Here is a 16952-nt window from a genome sequence, read left to right as displayed (position 1 = left end):
AGCTGGTGCAGTGCTGTGGTTTTGACTTTCGGCCTGGGAACAGCGCTGATAACACCAATGTTTTTAGTTACTGCTCAAATATTTAGTCTGACCAAGGGTTTTCTGAGTCTCATGCTCTTCCAGGGAGGAGGGGAAGCCGGGAGGAAGCAGAGACAGAACACCTGACCCAAACTAACCAAAGAAGTATTCCATACCACAGCATGTCATGCCCAGGATGTAACTGAGAGTTACCCAGAAGGGCTGGCTCTCTGCTCAGTCAGGCTGGGTATTGACGGGTGGTATCTTATTCTTTTCCCTTGTTATTTCCCTTATCATTATTATTATTGGTGGTAGCAGTGGTGGGTTTGTGTTATACCTTAGTTACTGGACTGCTCTTATCTCAACCCGTGGGAGTTACATTCTGCTGATTCTCCTCCCCGTCCCTCCAGGAGTGGGGGCGTGCAGAGAAAGGGGAGGAGTGAGCGAGCAGGCTGCATGGGTTACTGACTGCACTTAAACCACAACAATTTGTCACCTGGCAAAGAATTCAAACTCAACCAAGAAGTCACTCTTATGCTGGAATGCAAGTTTACACAAGGATTTAGTGTAGCAATATTTTCCCATCACAGTTCGACTACATGATTTCCTCATGAAGACAGTCCTTTGTCAGTTAAACTTAGTCTGATACAATGATAAAACATATCTACACTGAAAAGACTGTTGACTTTCCTCTCTGTATTATTGTAATGGTCTGTATCTTACAGGTTTCTTTCTTCAGATGAAAAACACCAGTTTTCTGTCTTCCATATTCTCTTTAGTGCTTCCAAAGTGTCTGCTAGCAGACACGCCTCCTCTGTAGCCCACCATGTTATGCATTATCTGGGAAGAACAATTTGATCTGATAAACAGTAGCAGGAGTATGAGCATCTGAGCACATTGTCACGTATTGTCCACATTAGTCATATACAAGTCTAAGAAGGAGTTGAGACCCGATGCCTGGCACATTTGCCTATATGCTCCTACATACATGCAGTACTGACAAGGTGGATTATCACTGAGTCTGACAGGTATCAAAGTAGGTCCAATGACTATATCCTTACTGTAAGGGACTGCAGAACATCTTTGTGCCCAAACTTAGATTTTCCCGTGCATATTATGGATATGATATGCCTAAGCTATAACTATGGTTAAACTGAAGATATAAGTTTGGGTTTCAAGTGTATAATGCAAAAGACTAAAGCTGTTCTCAAGTGCTCTTTTGATACAAACTCCTCAATTTCATGCTATTACTGCACTGCTATTCACAAAAGCACTTGTGTTCCTGTTGGTCAGAGAGCAAAGTCTTGTTAAATATAGTCACTCGCTCAATCAAATGTAGTTGGAATATGATACTCACCCAACATTATCTTCTACTAAATAGAAATGTTGGCTGACAAGAAGTCTGACTGCAGGACTGGCTGTTCTTTAGGACAATGACTGGAACTTGAAGGCACCACTGCTCACTGAAGAAGAATGGGTGGTGGATGGTATTTTGAACCTCCTGTCAATGCAGATGCTTCCATGCTTATTACAATGCCAAAAAGAAAAATGAATACCTCTATCAAAGGAAAATTATATGATGCAGAAATCTCATATTCATTCTATAATCATCTGCTGACCAAGGTTACTATCATTCTCTATGGAATGACTTCAGTGGGTTGCAAAAATTGTTTCATTATATAGGGAACAAAATAGGTGTCAATCAAAAATGTCTAAGAAGGAACAACTGAAGATGCCCGATGAGACTTTCTGGGTGGTAAGAAGTGTGTCTTGGATGTGTTCAGTGACTTATTCTGATCTGGCCACAGACCCAGGAAGGGTTTGAAATAACACTGCTGAAGACACTTGAAGACACCATTTTCTTTAAAGGGATATATAATACAGTGTATTACAGGCTTTTAAACACTTCAGTTTGGCACAAAATCCTGACTGCAGGAGACCATGAAGCTTTTCAAGAAAAGGCATATAGAGCAGTGCTGATACTGTGCTTATGGCTGTAGCACAGAAAAGCAAGACTAACCTACAGCTGAATCTCCACACAGGCCGTAACAGTGAAGGTGCTTTAAGCTGGCCAATTGTCCACACCCTGCAGGAACACAACTTTCTACTCCAAGTGAGTCAGCACCCAAAGAGACTGCATTGACAGCACCAACCACATGGCAAAATGCTGTTGCTAGGCAAGGAACCTCTGTTCAATTGACCTCTGTTCAATGAAGTCTCAACTTCTGGCAACCTTGATTGTCTACCTTTTCTTTTCCCCTCCTTCCTGCTCTCCCCTCACCCTCTAGGTATGGATACTTACATAAAAATTGCTCATACTCATATCTCACTACTCTCTGTTAACCAGCAAGTGAATATTAAGGTTTCATTTCCCTCCAGCACACTGATGGGCCTAACCTACCAGCATAAAAATATCAAAAAGCAAGCCTACACACTTCTTTTTTAATATAGAAATAGTTATCTGGACCACAGATTCCATAGCTGCTCTGGTGTGGGTTCTCTGATGGCTACAAGAGATGAGCTCATTGCCTTCTCCCACAGTGCAGGCAGTAAAAATATTTCTGACCTAGATCAGGTCATCCAACTTCATGAAATCTGTATGAATTTGGTATGTTTCAGACCTTTATTGTTTTGTCAGTTTGGATGCAAAAATACTTTCTAATTTATGAAACAAAATGGAGAGAAAGTAAAACAGTATGAGACAGAGAAAGTTTAATCTGAGGTTCCTTAAAGAAAACAAACAAGCTGAAAATTCACTGAATCAAAGTTGCAAAGTTGAATGGCATTTTAGCCAGGAAAGCAACTAAATGCTGTAGTAGTCTACAGGAAACCTCTCAAAAGAACTATAAACTTTTTACTCAGTTCCCATAAAGAAGGAGATTCATGCATTTGCTCCATTTCCCGAATCATTTTTCTAATATAAATGTTATTCTCACTAGCAATGTATGTGCATCCTTAAAAAGCTCTATTTCAAAGATGAGTAGGGTTGCTAAGTGATATTAACACTTAAATCAAGGAAATGAATAAATAACACCTCACATCTGGCACTGTCCACATATTAAATGCAATATTCTTATGAAACAGAAACCATATTTGAGCTCCCACACAGCTCACAGACAGGGGTTGCTTTTCATTTAACTATTTCACTATCTAAATATTTTTCCTTATAGGAAAGAAACAGTGGAATTATTAGTTACAATTTTTCAACTGATAATGGATTCTTAGTATGTCTGTTTCTTGAAAATTAATATTATAGATATGATTGAGTGATAGACACAAGTATCCAATGTCTCTGGCCTTACATTTGAGACTGTTATGGTTGTCTCCTGTATGTAGCAGCATGTAATTTATTATGCTTTTAACTCAACCTCACAAGAACTATGCTGTGGCCATATGACAGCTTCATATGGAAGTTGAGGAAAATGTTTGTACCTTCTGAAAGCTTTGTTTATCTGCCCTTGCTTCTCAACTTTTTTGTTTTCAGGTAAACTCAGACATTGTCTTTTAAAAAGGGACTGGTCCTCAGACCAGCATGCAGAAATGAACAGAAGCACACAGACACTGACTTGTCTCATTGAAGATCGGGCAAAGTGCTGAAGCAATTTAAATACAGAAACCAAGTCCTGCAGGGAAACTAACCCCTGCTTAAATACTTTGTGAAGGCACAGCCAGGTAGATACATACTTTCTCTAGGAAGAAGGATTGCTTTTGAATACCCACCACATGCAGCCTACAGGAAGCCCACACTCAAGCCATGAGAACTAGTACCAGACCTGCAGCAGGTTACTGTATTGATATCCATGTTTAAAAGGAAAAAAAAACAAAAACAACCAAACAAAAAAAACCAACCCCACAATGCAGAGCTCTTTGTTATCCACTCTGGCAATGTGGGTAACTAACTTGTACTTGTACTTGGTAAACCTCAGCGCATTTCACAAGGGCAGGAGGGCACCATTTGCTTGTCCTTTACAGAGGCCATAGTGCACAGGTTTCTTCATTGCATCTGGTAATTGCTTTAGACCAGACAGTCAAAGACTGCAAGTCACAGGAACTCAACTTGGTTATCACAGTAATAAGGAGATGCATGCTCAGCGCATGTAAATATGGAATATGGATAGAGGATATTCCAAGTTCAGGTGATCAGAAGTCAGCGATGTCAAAATTTTCTGCCACTTTGAAGATGCAATAATGAGTTCGCCCCCCCCCCCCTTTCAATTCCTGACTTTAAAGTTGATTTTTTTTTCCAGGAATTTAAAATAGGAACACACTTGCATTTCACATCTACGGGAGAAACTGTAAGATGCCCTCCCAAGAGAACAGAAATATCTTCCAGGGCCTTTTTTAAGTTTGTGCCCTGTGTGCTTAAGTCCTGCCCTGTGATACAACCTTAGTAAGGCACAAAGAAGGGCAGATGTTCAAGCACACAAAATTATCCTTCTTCTCCACAAAGAAATAAAGGTTCTGATGACACCTGCTGGCTCCGCAGGGACTAGGCCAACACCAAGCCCCTGCTGCAGCTCTTGGATTCTTGTATATGAAAACACAGACGAAATGAATTATTGAGAATGAAAACATTCCTTTGCTGTGAGTTAGAGAATCACAGGAAACAAGGCTGGGAGTTATTTTAAAAGATCATTTACTCCATCCTGTGGAATAAAGTAGGATTCATGCTACTTCCATCATACCCCAGGCATGATTGTTTTACCTGTTATTTTACAGTTTTTCATCATTTTTGCATTCCCTATAAAAGCTTCCATAGTAAGATGTCCTATTAGCAGACAATTAGAATTTTATTTGTGTGTTCAAGGACAATTAGACAGTGCTTGACTCTGAATTTGAAAATATGAAGGGGTATTTCAGCCATGCATTATGAAATACTACAGCTTTACTGCCTTGTCCATCTTGTACAGTAACACACCCCTCCAACCCCAGTGAGACACAGGAATATATACCTTCCAAAGATGCTTTTACTACACAAATCCTCCCATACGAACAATTGCATAGTCCTAGTTCTTTGCGAAAAGGGTCAGACTTACAAACAGTGTGGAGTCATGAGAGTGTTTGCATCCTGCTGATTTCAATTATAATGTGCAGTCTTCGAGTGGGAGAAGCAGCAGCCACCTTGATGAATCATCTTATTAACAAACTAAGTATATTCAAGAGACTATATAAAGAGCTGGTTTAGAACTGTTAGAGCATGTTAGTTTATGTCTTATGAGTAATTTCACAGTGAAACTTCAGAATAAATACGCATCTTTGATAATCATCTCTGTGTATCTCCTGTACTACTCCTGGTACACTGGTATTTTGTTTAGTCTAAGAAACGTGGAAGAGGTTAGATTACATGCAATGCAAAAAATGTTCCAAATCAACACTTTTTACCTTAATGTTTCTTTTTCTCAGCAGATTCCAGCCTGGACACTGTTTCTGACTGATCTCAACTAGCTCCATCAAGACGGGTGTATATATCCTGTGTCTGCCCTTGAGAAACAAAATGGGTAGCCATTAGCAGGGAACAGAAACTCACAGGGCCTTGAGTGAAATGTATCTTTTGGTTATTGCCTTGTTTGAGCCAGACAAGAAACTTAGTTCCTAAAAACGCTCTTACTGGGAACCTTGTACAGATACACTCATGTAATCCACCTGTTTCCTTCCTGGAACCTGATTTCTTAGTTCTGCAATCATGCCCATCATATCTCATAGACTACTTTGAATCTCAGCTGTGGTCGAGTTACGAATATTGCTAAACTAGGGCACAGCATGTAAAACAGAGGCATTATTTAAGCAAGGACTATTGCTTTACTGAGGAGCTTGTTATCGGAAGGAATTACAGAGAGCACAGAGAACCTGAGCCCAAAACAAACCAATTATTAAGATGACTGATTGCTCCACAGTCACTGAAGGTTTCCTGAATGAGACTGAGGAAAATAAGAGGAAAAACACCCACTGAAGCAGAGGTGTTGTCAGCCTCACAAGAGCTGCAAAAGGAGGAAAGGGGCTTGTAACACCTACCCTCTGAATATCTGGAACAAGCAGCTGAGCCTGATTCTGCAGCAACCCCCCACCACGTACTCAAGAGTCTCAGGGCCTTTTGACAGATTGCTGAGAACCTGGATACATAATCACTGCCAAGTCTTCAGAGTTGTATATGCATGCAAAACCATTTGTCTGTTAGAGAACAGACAGTATTTAGCTCAGCTGCTGACATACCAGTTGCCTATTGCCCAGCTTTAGCACAGATGCCCAGCAGAGACGCAACTGGGCAGCAATACACCTGTATTGCCCTCCCTTGTTCTGGTCTCAGGGGTGGTTTTGTCTTAAATTCTGCCAGTGTGACACACTGGCAGTCCTCTCCCAGTAAATCACTCTGCAAATATGTATAGTTTAGCAGAGTGTTGCCCATATGCTGTGTGGTGTTCTACTGCTCAGAAAGCTGAATCCAAGGGGGGACTGACAATATGAACAGTAGTTGGTGGGAGGAATACGTTACTCTTAATAGTGTGTGGAGGATACTCTAAGCAAGGTGTTACCCAGCATAAAAAATGAGCAAGGGCTTCGTAAAGTAAATACAGAGAAAGACAATTCCTTCAGATCTCTGTACATAGACGAAGTTTATCATAGCAGCTTCATTTTTCTTCCAGGTAAAATAGGATTGATGTACTTTTTAAAGGGATGATGGACTTTTTGTCCAGAAAAGATCTAACTGAGAGATTCAAAGACTTCTTAAAGATTTCTTCAAACCTTTATTTTCACTGTCATTTATAAACAAGACTTTTTGAATATTAAATATTAATATTGTTGGATCTTAACTCAGGCAGGGCTTCCAGTGGTGACCATGCATGTCAGAGTTGTAATGCTAGGGCTAGAAAGAGGTTTGATTGCTATTGTAATTGAAAATAACATTGCTAATTTTGCTGAGCACAAAAGATGGGTATGGGTTTTGTGTACATTGGGTTTTCCTTGTACTGCCTTCTTGAGCCACAACCACAGTACCACAGTCTCCAAAAGATGCACAGATTGAGAAGCACATCTTAGTAATGCAGTTTTGTTCAACAATATCAGATACAGATTTCTTCCAAATAATGAGAAAACACTGGAATTTTAACTCCAACTGAATTAACCACAAATAAATATAGCCTAGGAAGTACAAAAATAAATAAATAAATAAATAAAATCCAGTCTTTTGGACAGAGAACTGAAGTTCTGGGGCATTCACAGTGGGGCTTTTTATGTTTAGGGAAAATACTCCACGATGTTAGGGCAGGGACTTCATTCAGTATGTCTTATGTTCAGATGTTCTTCAATACAACACCTATACTGGGGGTTATCATGACCAAGATTGTTTCTAAAAGGAAGAATATTTTAAAAGAATTTAAACCAAGGAAGAATTTACGTACCTAGATCCTGTGATCTTTCATGTCCCCAGTGCTGAACTTCTTAAGAGCACAAAACCCATAAGTACCCTCCAGTAATGTGTCTTTGCGATGGTGGATACAAACCTGGTCAGACCACAGAGGGGCTATGTTCAAGTCTTAAGCACTTCCTATTCAAATCTTGCACTTTGTAAGCAAACAGTGTTGTCACTTTCATAGAAGTAATCATAGAATCATAGAATAGTTAGGGTTGTAAAGGACCTTAAGGTCATCTAGTTCCAATCCCCCTGCCATGGGGGGGTTGATACTCATCAACAACAAACAAAAGCCTGTTTGCATTGAGTGCTGGATACCCAAATACTTTATGGGCTTTTTAAAACGCCATCCTTTCCTCTCACAACTTTTCCATTTAGACTGAATATAGTAATTTCTTTTTTTTTTTCCAGTGCAGTTGAAAAACAGAGGCTTGTTCCCTTATCTTAAATTTTAAGGCCAAATTCTTTTTCTTTTACAATTCAAATTAGAATTAAATGTCGTGTTTCATTTGCTATTTTAAAAAGTGACTTAAGAACATGATGGGAATGTAGGGAGTTCCATGTTTATATTTTATTTGGAATTAGGCCCGTTATCAAAATAGTGAGGAGCTTAGATCATGCAGACACACTACAGAAATTGCTGAGTAAACTATCTGTCTTAATGAATGTGCATTCCCAACTAATAGTGCTCAAGACCCAAAACCAGACTGTCATATCTGTCCAAGCAAGACCAATTGAAAATTCAAAAAGTTTATTCTTACTTCCCATAGCTCTGTACAACTTTTGCAGGAATATCAGCTTCCCACATTTTGTCTTTTATAACAGAAACATTGCTCAGCACTTATCAGTTGGTTAATTTTGGCATACTGATATGTTACTGAATAGCTGGGGTGTGCTTGAAACAGGGAGTGGAGCCCTGGTCTTTCCTCTAAAGAAATGGCCGAATTGCCGAGCAAGAGAGGTGACAACATCCGTAGAAATGTTCTGTACCTTTTTCTTCCCTCCCTTGTGTTCTCCCCTGCCACGGTGAATAGTGACCTATTCGTTTACAAAAAGGGGTATTTTAAGCAGGATTGGATACTGCTTCCACAACAGAGCAGCTCAGAGCTTGTCTGTAAAACAGTTCTCATGGGTGATCAGATGCGCAAGGCCAAATCCTACAACGGTGCCTGAGGGCTGGATGCAAAGAGTGTGCTGTTCTGTTTCTCATGAAAGATACAATGTATTTACTGGAATATAACCCTTGCTCATTGTGCCATTTATGGGAAACACAATACTTGGTGTTTATAAAGCAGTTAATTTGTAACAGACAAAGCCAGATTATCACTGGTTTGGAAGAGCAAATACTTGTTGAAAAACTTCTATATGGGACAGATACCTTCATCTTGTTTTTAAACGTAGTTGATGAGAAAAGTTACAGGGCAGCTACCTAATAGGTAAGACAAGATTTGTATTAAGCATTTAAATTGTAAAAGGATGGATTATTATATTTATATATATATATACACATAATTTTATATATTTATCACCTGCTCTCTAGATGTGATGTTTTAAATGGTTCTAGATCCTAATCAGCATTTTAATGTATTTTTTCTCTTGCTCTAGTGCTTTCAAAAGAAAAACACATTTGAGCAAGAAACCTCTTGATATCTGAGACTACTAGAAACAAGTATTTCTTAAAATGGAAAGAATGTTCACTTTGCTCTAATATTTAATATGTTTACTAATGAATTGTCTACATTATGCGTAAAGTGAGTTCTCTAAAATTAGCTTCGCTCAGGTCTAATAATTCAAGTCTATAATGTGAAAAATACATCACTTTATTGTTTTCAGAACTGTTTTTCCTAGGCCTAAGGGACATGCTTTATTTCTAACAGTTACAAAAGGTAAACGGTAAATGATAAAGCTGCTGTAATGGTAAGTTTAATTTCTCCTAATCTCAGGTTTGCACTGAATGCTTAGTGCAGTTGTGAGGTTCTTATTCCTGTGATATTCGTAAGACCCAAACCTTTGTGCATACCTGAGGATGCAGGACTCTTCTATGTGCTGAATGGTCTGGGATGTGCCTGTAAACAAGGGCTTCTGCGCTTGTCCCATCCTGTCAGCATGAAACCTATTCGTTTTAGGAAAGCAGAGTCCTCTGAAAGTCAGCTCATTGCTTTCCCCATTAAGTGCCTTCACATCTCCTGGGGGCATCTGGTGACTTGCCAGAGCTGTGTACTGTCCCAGACCTCTCAGAAAGAGACACAACAGTGACATCTGCCAAATATGACACTGTCAAGATGTGGCATGGATATTGCACCATGCACAGAAAAGACGATGAAGAGCTGGTACTCTGCAATGTCTTGTGAGCAGAGAGGCCTGATGCTCTTGTAGACACACTGCTGCTGTTGCAGAAAACCCTTTCTCCATGATTGAACGTGTTCAGAAGCAAAAATTTGCAATCCCTGACTCTTTGATAGAGCTGACTCTGCAATGTGGAAGGATACCTCTTTGAAGTAGGGATGACTCCCAGGGGAAAGGACTACTTTTTTGCTGCCAGGGCAGGCATAGCACTGTGGCAGGAACAGTACCTCAGTGCCTGTGTTACTTCCCACAGAAGTGGGTCACTGCATAAGGAGCAGAAATGGCTAGCAGTTACTGTACTAACTCTTAACAGCACTGCTTGTAGCTGGGAGAGTAAATATCCCAACCATGCAGAAGTCACATGCACTGTTTGGCCAGCAGGGTAGCAGCTGAAGTCATCCCCTTCTCTATTCCAGTCCTGCAAATCCAGGTACTGGGAACCTCACTGAAAATCAAGCAGGAATTAATGGGAAAGAAAAAAAATAAATAAATCAGAAAACATTCACAACCACAGAACGCTGCATATTTTACTCTGTTTCCTGCCATGCACTCAAGAGGAGGCATAGCATTCAGGGATTTCAGTGCCTCCCAGTCTGTGTTGCACCAAGTACAGAACGTGACCTATTATCTCCAGAGAAAATAGCACGCCTCCCGACTGCCAAAAGCACCCTGTGACTTGGCACCCAAATGTTTTAGGGCTCACATCAACATACCTTTCCAGGACAAATTTCTGCAGACTGAATCAGGCAACTGTGAAATTCAGCTGAACTCAGAATAAACAGCAATCAAATAAAACCAAGTTTCCCATATGCCAAGTCAGAAATCATACAATGACTGTAATTTGCTGTTACAGATCCTTAATGTAAAAGGAGTAGTTAATAGATGCCATGTGTTTTCTAGATTATTGAAACACTTACTACTTTAATGATGGCTGTATAATCCATCTTTTCATCTCATTTATCCTTTTGCATGGCACTGCTAGACAAAAAGATTCTGTGCCGGCTTGGTGGTCTTGAACATCCATTTACAATTTACAATTTGAACCTCCAATTTACAATGGGAAAATGCATTTTCGAAGATTATGGCCATTCAAAATTTTTCCATAAATTGCAATTCAACACTGTTGTGTGGGAGAGAAGTTCATATATTGCTTTGATGGAAAGATGAATTATAAGCTTATTTGCATTTTGTGCTTGAAAAGCGTGTGTGTGCAAATTTACACATGCAATGTCTCAAGGCCATGCTGGACGAGGCCTTGAGCAACCTGGCCTAGTGGGAGGTGTCCATGTGCATGGCAGGGGGGTTGGAACTGGATGATCTTATGGTCCTTTCCAACCCAAACCATTCTATGACGCCAAAGTTTTCACGAGGCCTCCTGGAAGATGTGTAAAGTCCTCTTCAAACATTTTGTTAAGATGAGAGATCCTGTATTAACTTTGCTCAGAAATCAAAATTTGTGTAAAAAATTGTAATTTTAAGCACAGAACAACTGTTTTGTCCTTGTGTTATTTGACACTGAAACTTGGTATTTTCAGAGCTGGTACTGACAAACCTGCTTCAGAATTTGCTGGACAGTAAGGGACGAAGGAACAGGGAATCCTTTGGCATATAATCAGGAGAATGATCTGAAGGGATTAATAAATAACCTGTAGCAGAAGGATGAAAAGTGAAATGAAATTATGAAAGGCAAGCATGTAATCTCACCATATGCTTCCTAGAATTCCTGTGCTTATAGATGACAAAAATCTAATTTGAAATCTGGGTATCATTTTGCAAAGGAATTGCAGGTTGGCAAGTGAAAAATCAGGGACATACTTCTTATGTGAACTGCCAATACCAAAAGATCATGATACATCTCTGGATTCACTTCATGATGTTGGAAAGTTCTCTCTTTCAATTATCTAAATTTGAACTTTCAGATAAGAACTAGATCTTAGGTTTAGAGTAATACACTGAAGATGCAGGAAGACTACCTTGCCACATCTGTGATCTTTTGCATTTTGAATAGAACAAACTAAAAAGTCATTGTGGTGCCCTTTTTTTTTTTTTTTTTACTAGGAAAAGGAAAGAGCTCATTACTGAATGTCAACATGAAAGCAGGATTTTATCTACTTCTCTTAAGTGAAGTATGTGTTGAAATCATCAAGTCTGGCATCAAACCTAACATTCCACAGAAGGAAAAAGAGAATAATTTCTTGGAAAAAAAACAAAAAAGTCACTATTTCTGAAGAGTGGCATCATCACAAAAATACCTCTAAGCCTTTTGAAGACCAAAGTCTTGAAGAACTCACTCTTTACAACTTCACTGAAAAGACTGCAGATTTTGGATTTAACCTATATAGAAAAATTGCAATGACACATGATAACAATGTCATCATCTCTCCACTTTCTGTATCAGCTCTCATGACTGCATATATGCTGGCAGCCAAAGGGGAAACACACAGACAAATAGTAAAAGGTCTAAACCTCCATGCTTTGAAGGACAAAGTGGATCACCATCATTTACCAGCTTTGTTTAAACAACTGAAAGATAACATCACAATGAATGAAGAACTTCTCCTTGTGCAAGGTACTCTTTCTTTTATCCAAAAGGACTTTAGACTCAAGGAGTCTTTCCTCAATTTATCCAAGCAGTACTTTGATATGGAATTTCTGAGAGTGGACTTTGAAAACTTTACACAGGCAAAATTTGTCATAAATCAAAACATTAACAAAAGGACCAAAGGAAAAATCCCAGAGCTTTTTGAAGAGTTTAACCACCATAATAAACTGCTACTTGTGGACTATGTTGTCTTTAAAGGTAACTTGTTTTTATTTTGCAAAATGATTATTTTATGAAAGAATCAGGACTCTAACTTCAGATACATTAGATGAAGTTTAAAATAATTTAGGTGCCCTGTTTGCTCTATGTATCTACCTAAATTTAGTTTCTTCTGTTACATTTATTCAATAGGAAATGATTTTTCATGATAGGGAACCACAGTTCTTCTATGTTTTCTTTCATACACCAGAGTCTGAAAGAGAACAAAAAGCCTTGCAACAAACATTTCAATCCATCTCCACTTAAAATGAAAAATTCTTAATCATGATAATCTTTTGAATGCTGGATACTGGGTATAAAATAATTGACTGACCGTACACAGTACACAAAATAATGAAAAAAAATCTCTATTTCAGTCGAGAATCTTTTTCCCCAGATGAACCAAAGTAACCCATTATATTACCTTACAGGACAAGGGAAAGAAATACCTGTAGAGGGCAGAGACTGTTCTGTGGAGAAGACCTCTACTGCCAGATGTCTTATGCTCCTTTTTCTGCTGTTGGTTTTTTTCTGACCACTGGCTTAGAAGGTAGATAAAGGACTCCAAAAGGAGGTCCTGGTAATGACAGGGAGCCCACCCTTTACTCTGAAACAGCCATACAGAAGCCAGAGATAATCAGTCAGTAAAAAGCAAAGAGAAAGAGTTAGGGTGACAAAGGGGACAAGAGGAATGCTCTACAGAGAACCCACATTCACAGCCACTACTACAGGCCAAAGTACTCAGCAGATGCCATCCATGAAAACCCCACTAAAATAAATACACACATAAGAACAAAGAAAATTACCATACAACCTCCTTATGGACTAGGTTTATTCTTTTGTATTTACAAAAGTGTAGTTAGTCCAATGCCAAGGTTACTTTCCCTGGCAGAAAGTCAGAGAAAAGAGATAGATGGCTGTGGCTATATTTGAAAGAAACAGCAGAGATCAGAATCATTAGTTTAGAAGAGGTCACATTCCCATGCACCTTACAAATCAGTGCACTACTGAATCCCCATCCAAAATATTGCCTAATTAATTTAATGACAGGATGTTGAACAGCTGGTGGAGAATTTTGGAGAAGGTGATATGTTAATTAAAGATGGATGATCATATGGCATTTAATAGACAAAAATGTTATCAGTTCTGAACTTGACTGGTAACTAATCAATGTTAGGAAAAGATTTCTCTTTTCCTGCAAATGAAGGAGTTTATTTTGTGCATTATTTTTCTGTTGTAAAAAAAAAATTAAAGCACATACGCTAAATATACTGCAATTATTACCCACTTATCCCAGACACAACTGACAGCCACTTCAACTAGATAGATAGAGAAAATATCCTCTACGTTTTTTTGAGTGTTTCTGAACATTTTTTTGAGCAAGTCTGAATGCACAGAATTATTTAATTTTTTTTTTCTTTCCCTAGGCAAGTGGCTATACCCATTTAATTCCAAATTGACAGAAATTGAGACTTTCCACATAAACAAATATAGAAGTGTACAGGTACCCATGATGTTCAAGTCAGACAAAATTAATTCAACTTTTGATGAGAACTTAAGATGCACTGCGATAAAGATACCCTACAGAGGGAAAGCCCACATGCTGATTGTCATCCCAGAAAAGGAGGGAGATTACATTTCACTTGAAGACCACTTGACAACAGAGCTTGTGGAATCCTGGCTGGAAAACATGAAACCCAGGTATTGCTTCAAAACTCACTGGCCATAATATCTTTTATGTCTATTACAACAAAGCAACAAATCATAACAAGGAACTTTCTTCTTGTTTTTTTTTTCCAAACAGGAAAATGGATATTTCATTTCCAAAGTTCAAACTGGAGCAAAAATACAAAATGAAGAAGTTACTTTATGCCCTTGGAATTAAAAATCTCTTTACACGTTCAGCAGATCTCAGTCATCTCACAGATCAAGAATATGTAGCAGTTTCACAGGTAAGCCTTCCAAAATTATTTGCTACTTGGATTATCATAGTACATAAATGGCCCAGGCAAGAGACTATGTCATATACACTTACAGGTGCACTAACAGGAAAGGACCTCATCTGCCAAATATGTGCAATCCACACACCTTAACCAGTATGGATCTCGCTTCAAGCATTAAGTGTACCTAAGTGGCAGTAATATTTCATAGGTTTTCAAAACAAAGTTAACACATCAAAGGAGGAAAGCTCTGCCTGAAGAAGAATATGGTTGGCAAGGAATGAGTACAATTGAACAATAACAAGAGCAAGAAAGACATTGAAAATGACAGTCAAATTGGAAAAGCCAGAGGGAGGGAGGGAGCAAGAGAATGAAGGAAAGAAGGCAGAAAGTGAGGGAAGCAGGCAGGAAGAAAGGAAAGAAGGAGGGAAAGAAGGAGAAAAGGAGGAACGGAGGGAGGCACCCTCCCTTCAGGTATTTGTATTCTATCAGAAAGCAAGCTTCTAAGCTACTGGTGATGCTGTTGCAAGTCTCCCTACACCAAATCCTTACAGAAGCCTTTGTGATTTGCCAAAACTGTTAACAGGTGGTATGATAAACACCTCTATACAAGTTGCAAAAATACTAAGCCCTGAACTAGAGTTTTTAAAATTGTGCTGGTTTAACAAAATAACCTTTCTGGTAAAACATAACATCCTAACAATAAATATGTAACAGATAAAATCACAGTAATTTTCAGTTTGGTATAAACTATCTCACTTTTGTGAAACACAGTGGCAATCTGCAATGCTTTTCTCCCTTTCTCTTAATCATACAACTATTTCATGCTGATTGCCAGCAGTTAACTCTATTGAGTTATGAAAAAATCACACTTGAGTAAGTGCTTGCTGAAATTCAAAGTAATATATTCATCAGCTACAAAGTGCCAGAGGAGCATCCTGTCCCTGTAAATAACGGTATCCAGCTTCATTATTTAAGAATGTTTAGCAGAGAGCTCAACACTGATGAAGTCCTTCAACTGCCTTTACATAAGTCAGTCTTAGAATTAGGAGTCTGGGAGTTGGGAACGCACTAGCTGCCTAAGCAGCTCACTGATACAGATCCAAACACAGAGACAGTGCCCAGAAATACATGCAAGCTGAAAGAACAAAAATGGGAAAGTACTACACCTTGGCAGGCCACAGTTTCAATGGGGAGGGAAGATCCTCAGACCAATCCAGGATTGTACCTCATTGCTTTACATACTTACTCTGTGCTATGAAATATAGAAATTAAAAAAATAGAGGAAAAAAAAAGCCAAGATGATTGGCAAACTTGCCCAAGCTCTCACAAAATCAACTGTGAATTACATATCCAGACAGTCAGTTTTTGTGACTGATGAAACAGACTTCACACTTTTGAGAAACTCTCCCTTGTTAGATGTCAAAAAGGAGCACTATACAAATGCAATGGTTGCTTCATGCTACCACTTGCAAGTACAAAACCTCTATGCTCAGAAATGTAGAAAAGCATACTAGCATCCACACTGTTAAGTACTGTGGTCACGGTGGTTGTACTATCCCCTCTGCTGCTAAAGTAGACAGCACAAGGGTCTACCAGTCTAGCAGACAGAGCTAGATTGCACAGGCCTACTCCTTGTAATCCTTAATAAAAGCCTATTTAAACTGAGCGCCTTGCACTTGGAAAAACATTTGTCATGTTAATATTTATCTCTGTCACATAGCTTATTTCTAAATTGCATTTCAGGTTGTCCAAAAGGCAGTAATTGAAGTGGATGAAGAAGGAACTGAAGCCACAGCAGCTAGTGGGTCAGAAATAACTGCATTCACAGTGCCTCCTGTCATCAAAGTGGACCGACCATTCCTTTTTATGATTTTTGAAGAAACTTTTAAAACATTACTGTTCATTGGCAGGTTAGTTGATCCAACAGAAATGTAAATAAAGAAAGCACTTTGCTTACTGGGCTGTGTAAGAGGCTTTATTTCCATTTGTCATGGTCTAACCCCAGCTGACAACTATGTATCATGCAGCAGCTTGCTCACTCCCCTTCGTCCCCCTAGTGTGATGAGGTGGAGAACTGGAAAACTGTAAAATCCATGGATTGAGATAAGAATAGTTTAATACTTGTAATAAAATTTAATAAGTGTAATGAAAAGGGAGGTAACAAGAAGAGAGCAAGAGGAATAAAACCCAAGAAAAGGAAGTGATGCACAATACAACTGCTCACGGCCTGCTGAGCAATGTTCACCCTGACACGAGCGGCCTCTTCTGGCCTCCCCTGGTGGCCATATATACAGGGCATGACATGCCTGCACGGAATATCCCATTGGCTGCTTTAGGTTAAGTGTCCTGTCTCTGCTCTCTCCCGGCTTCTCATGCCCCTCCTCACTAGCAAACCATGAGAGACTGAAAAGTCATTGACCAAGGTAAATGCTGCATA

The 16952-nt window shown here is 39.1% G+C and overlaps 2 protein-coding genes across 2 annotated transcripts in view; one reads left to right on the top strand and one right to left on the bottom strand.

Annotated features, from left to right (window-relative positions):
- Window positions 1–839: 839 nt before the first annotated feature.
- PPP4R4 (protein phosphatase 4 regulatory subunit 4) overlaps window positions 840–16952 on the bottom strand; it is an 84097-nt gene continuing 67984 nt past the window's right edge. Inside the window, exon 25 of the mRNA XM_057413346.1 lies at window positions 840–858. Within this exon, the coding sequence (XP_057269329.1) occupies window positions 855–858 (4 nt within the window). The 3' untranslated portion in view covers window positions 840–854. The remainder of the gene's footprint in view (window positions 859–16952) is intronic.
- Window positions 8710–16471, top strand: SERPINA10 (serpin family A member 10). Its single transcript, XM_057413353.1, is given in 6 exon segments — window positions 8710–8862; window positions 11831–11973; window positions 11975–12572; window positions 14000–14273; window positions 14377–14524; window positions 16259–16471. Coding segments are annotated over 5 exon segments (1323 nt in total). The 5' UTR covers window positions 8710–8862; window positions 11831–11862; the 3' UTR covers window positions 16451–16471.

The sequence above is a fragment of the Pezoporus wallicus genome, unplaced genomic scaffold (genome assembly GCF_028554395.1).
Source record: "Pezoporus wallicus isolate ANWC-B61680 ecotype Strahan unplaced genomic scaffold, APGP_CSIRO_Pwel_v1 contig_3017, whole genome shotgun sequence".
Taxonomy (NCBI): Eukaryota; Metazoa; Chordata; class Aves; order Psittaciformes; family Psittacidae; genus Pezoporus; species Pezoporus wallicus.
The sequence above is the reverse complement of the archived record's forward strand: the minus strand, read 5'-3'. Positions and strand labels throughout refer to the sequence as shown.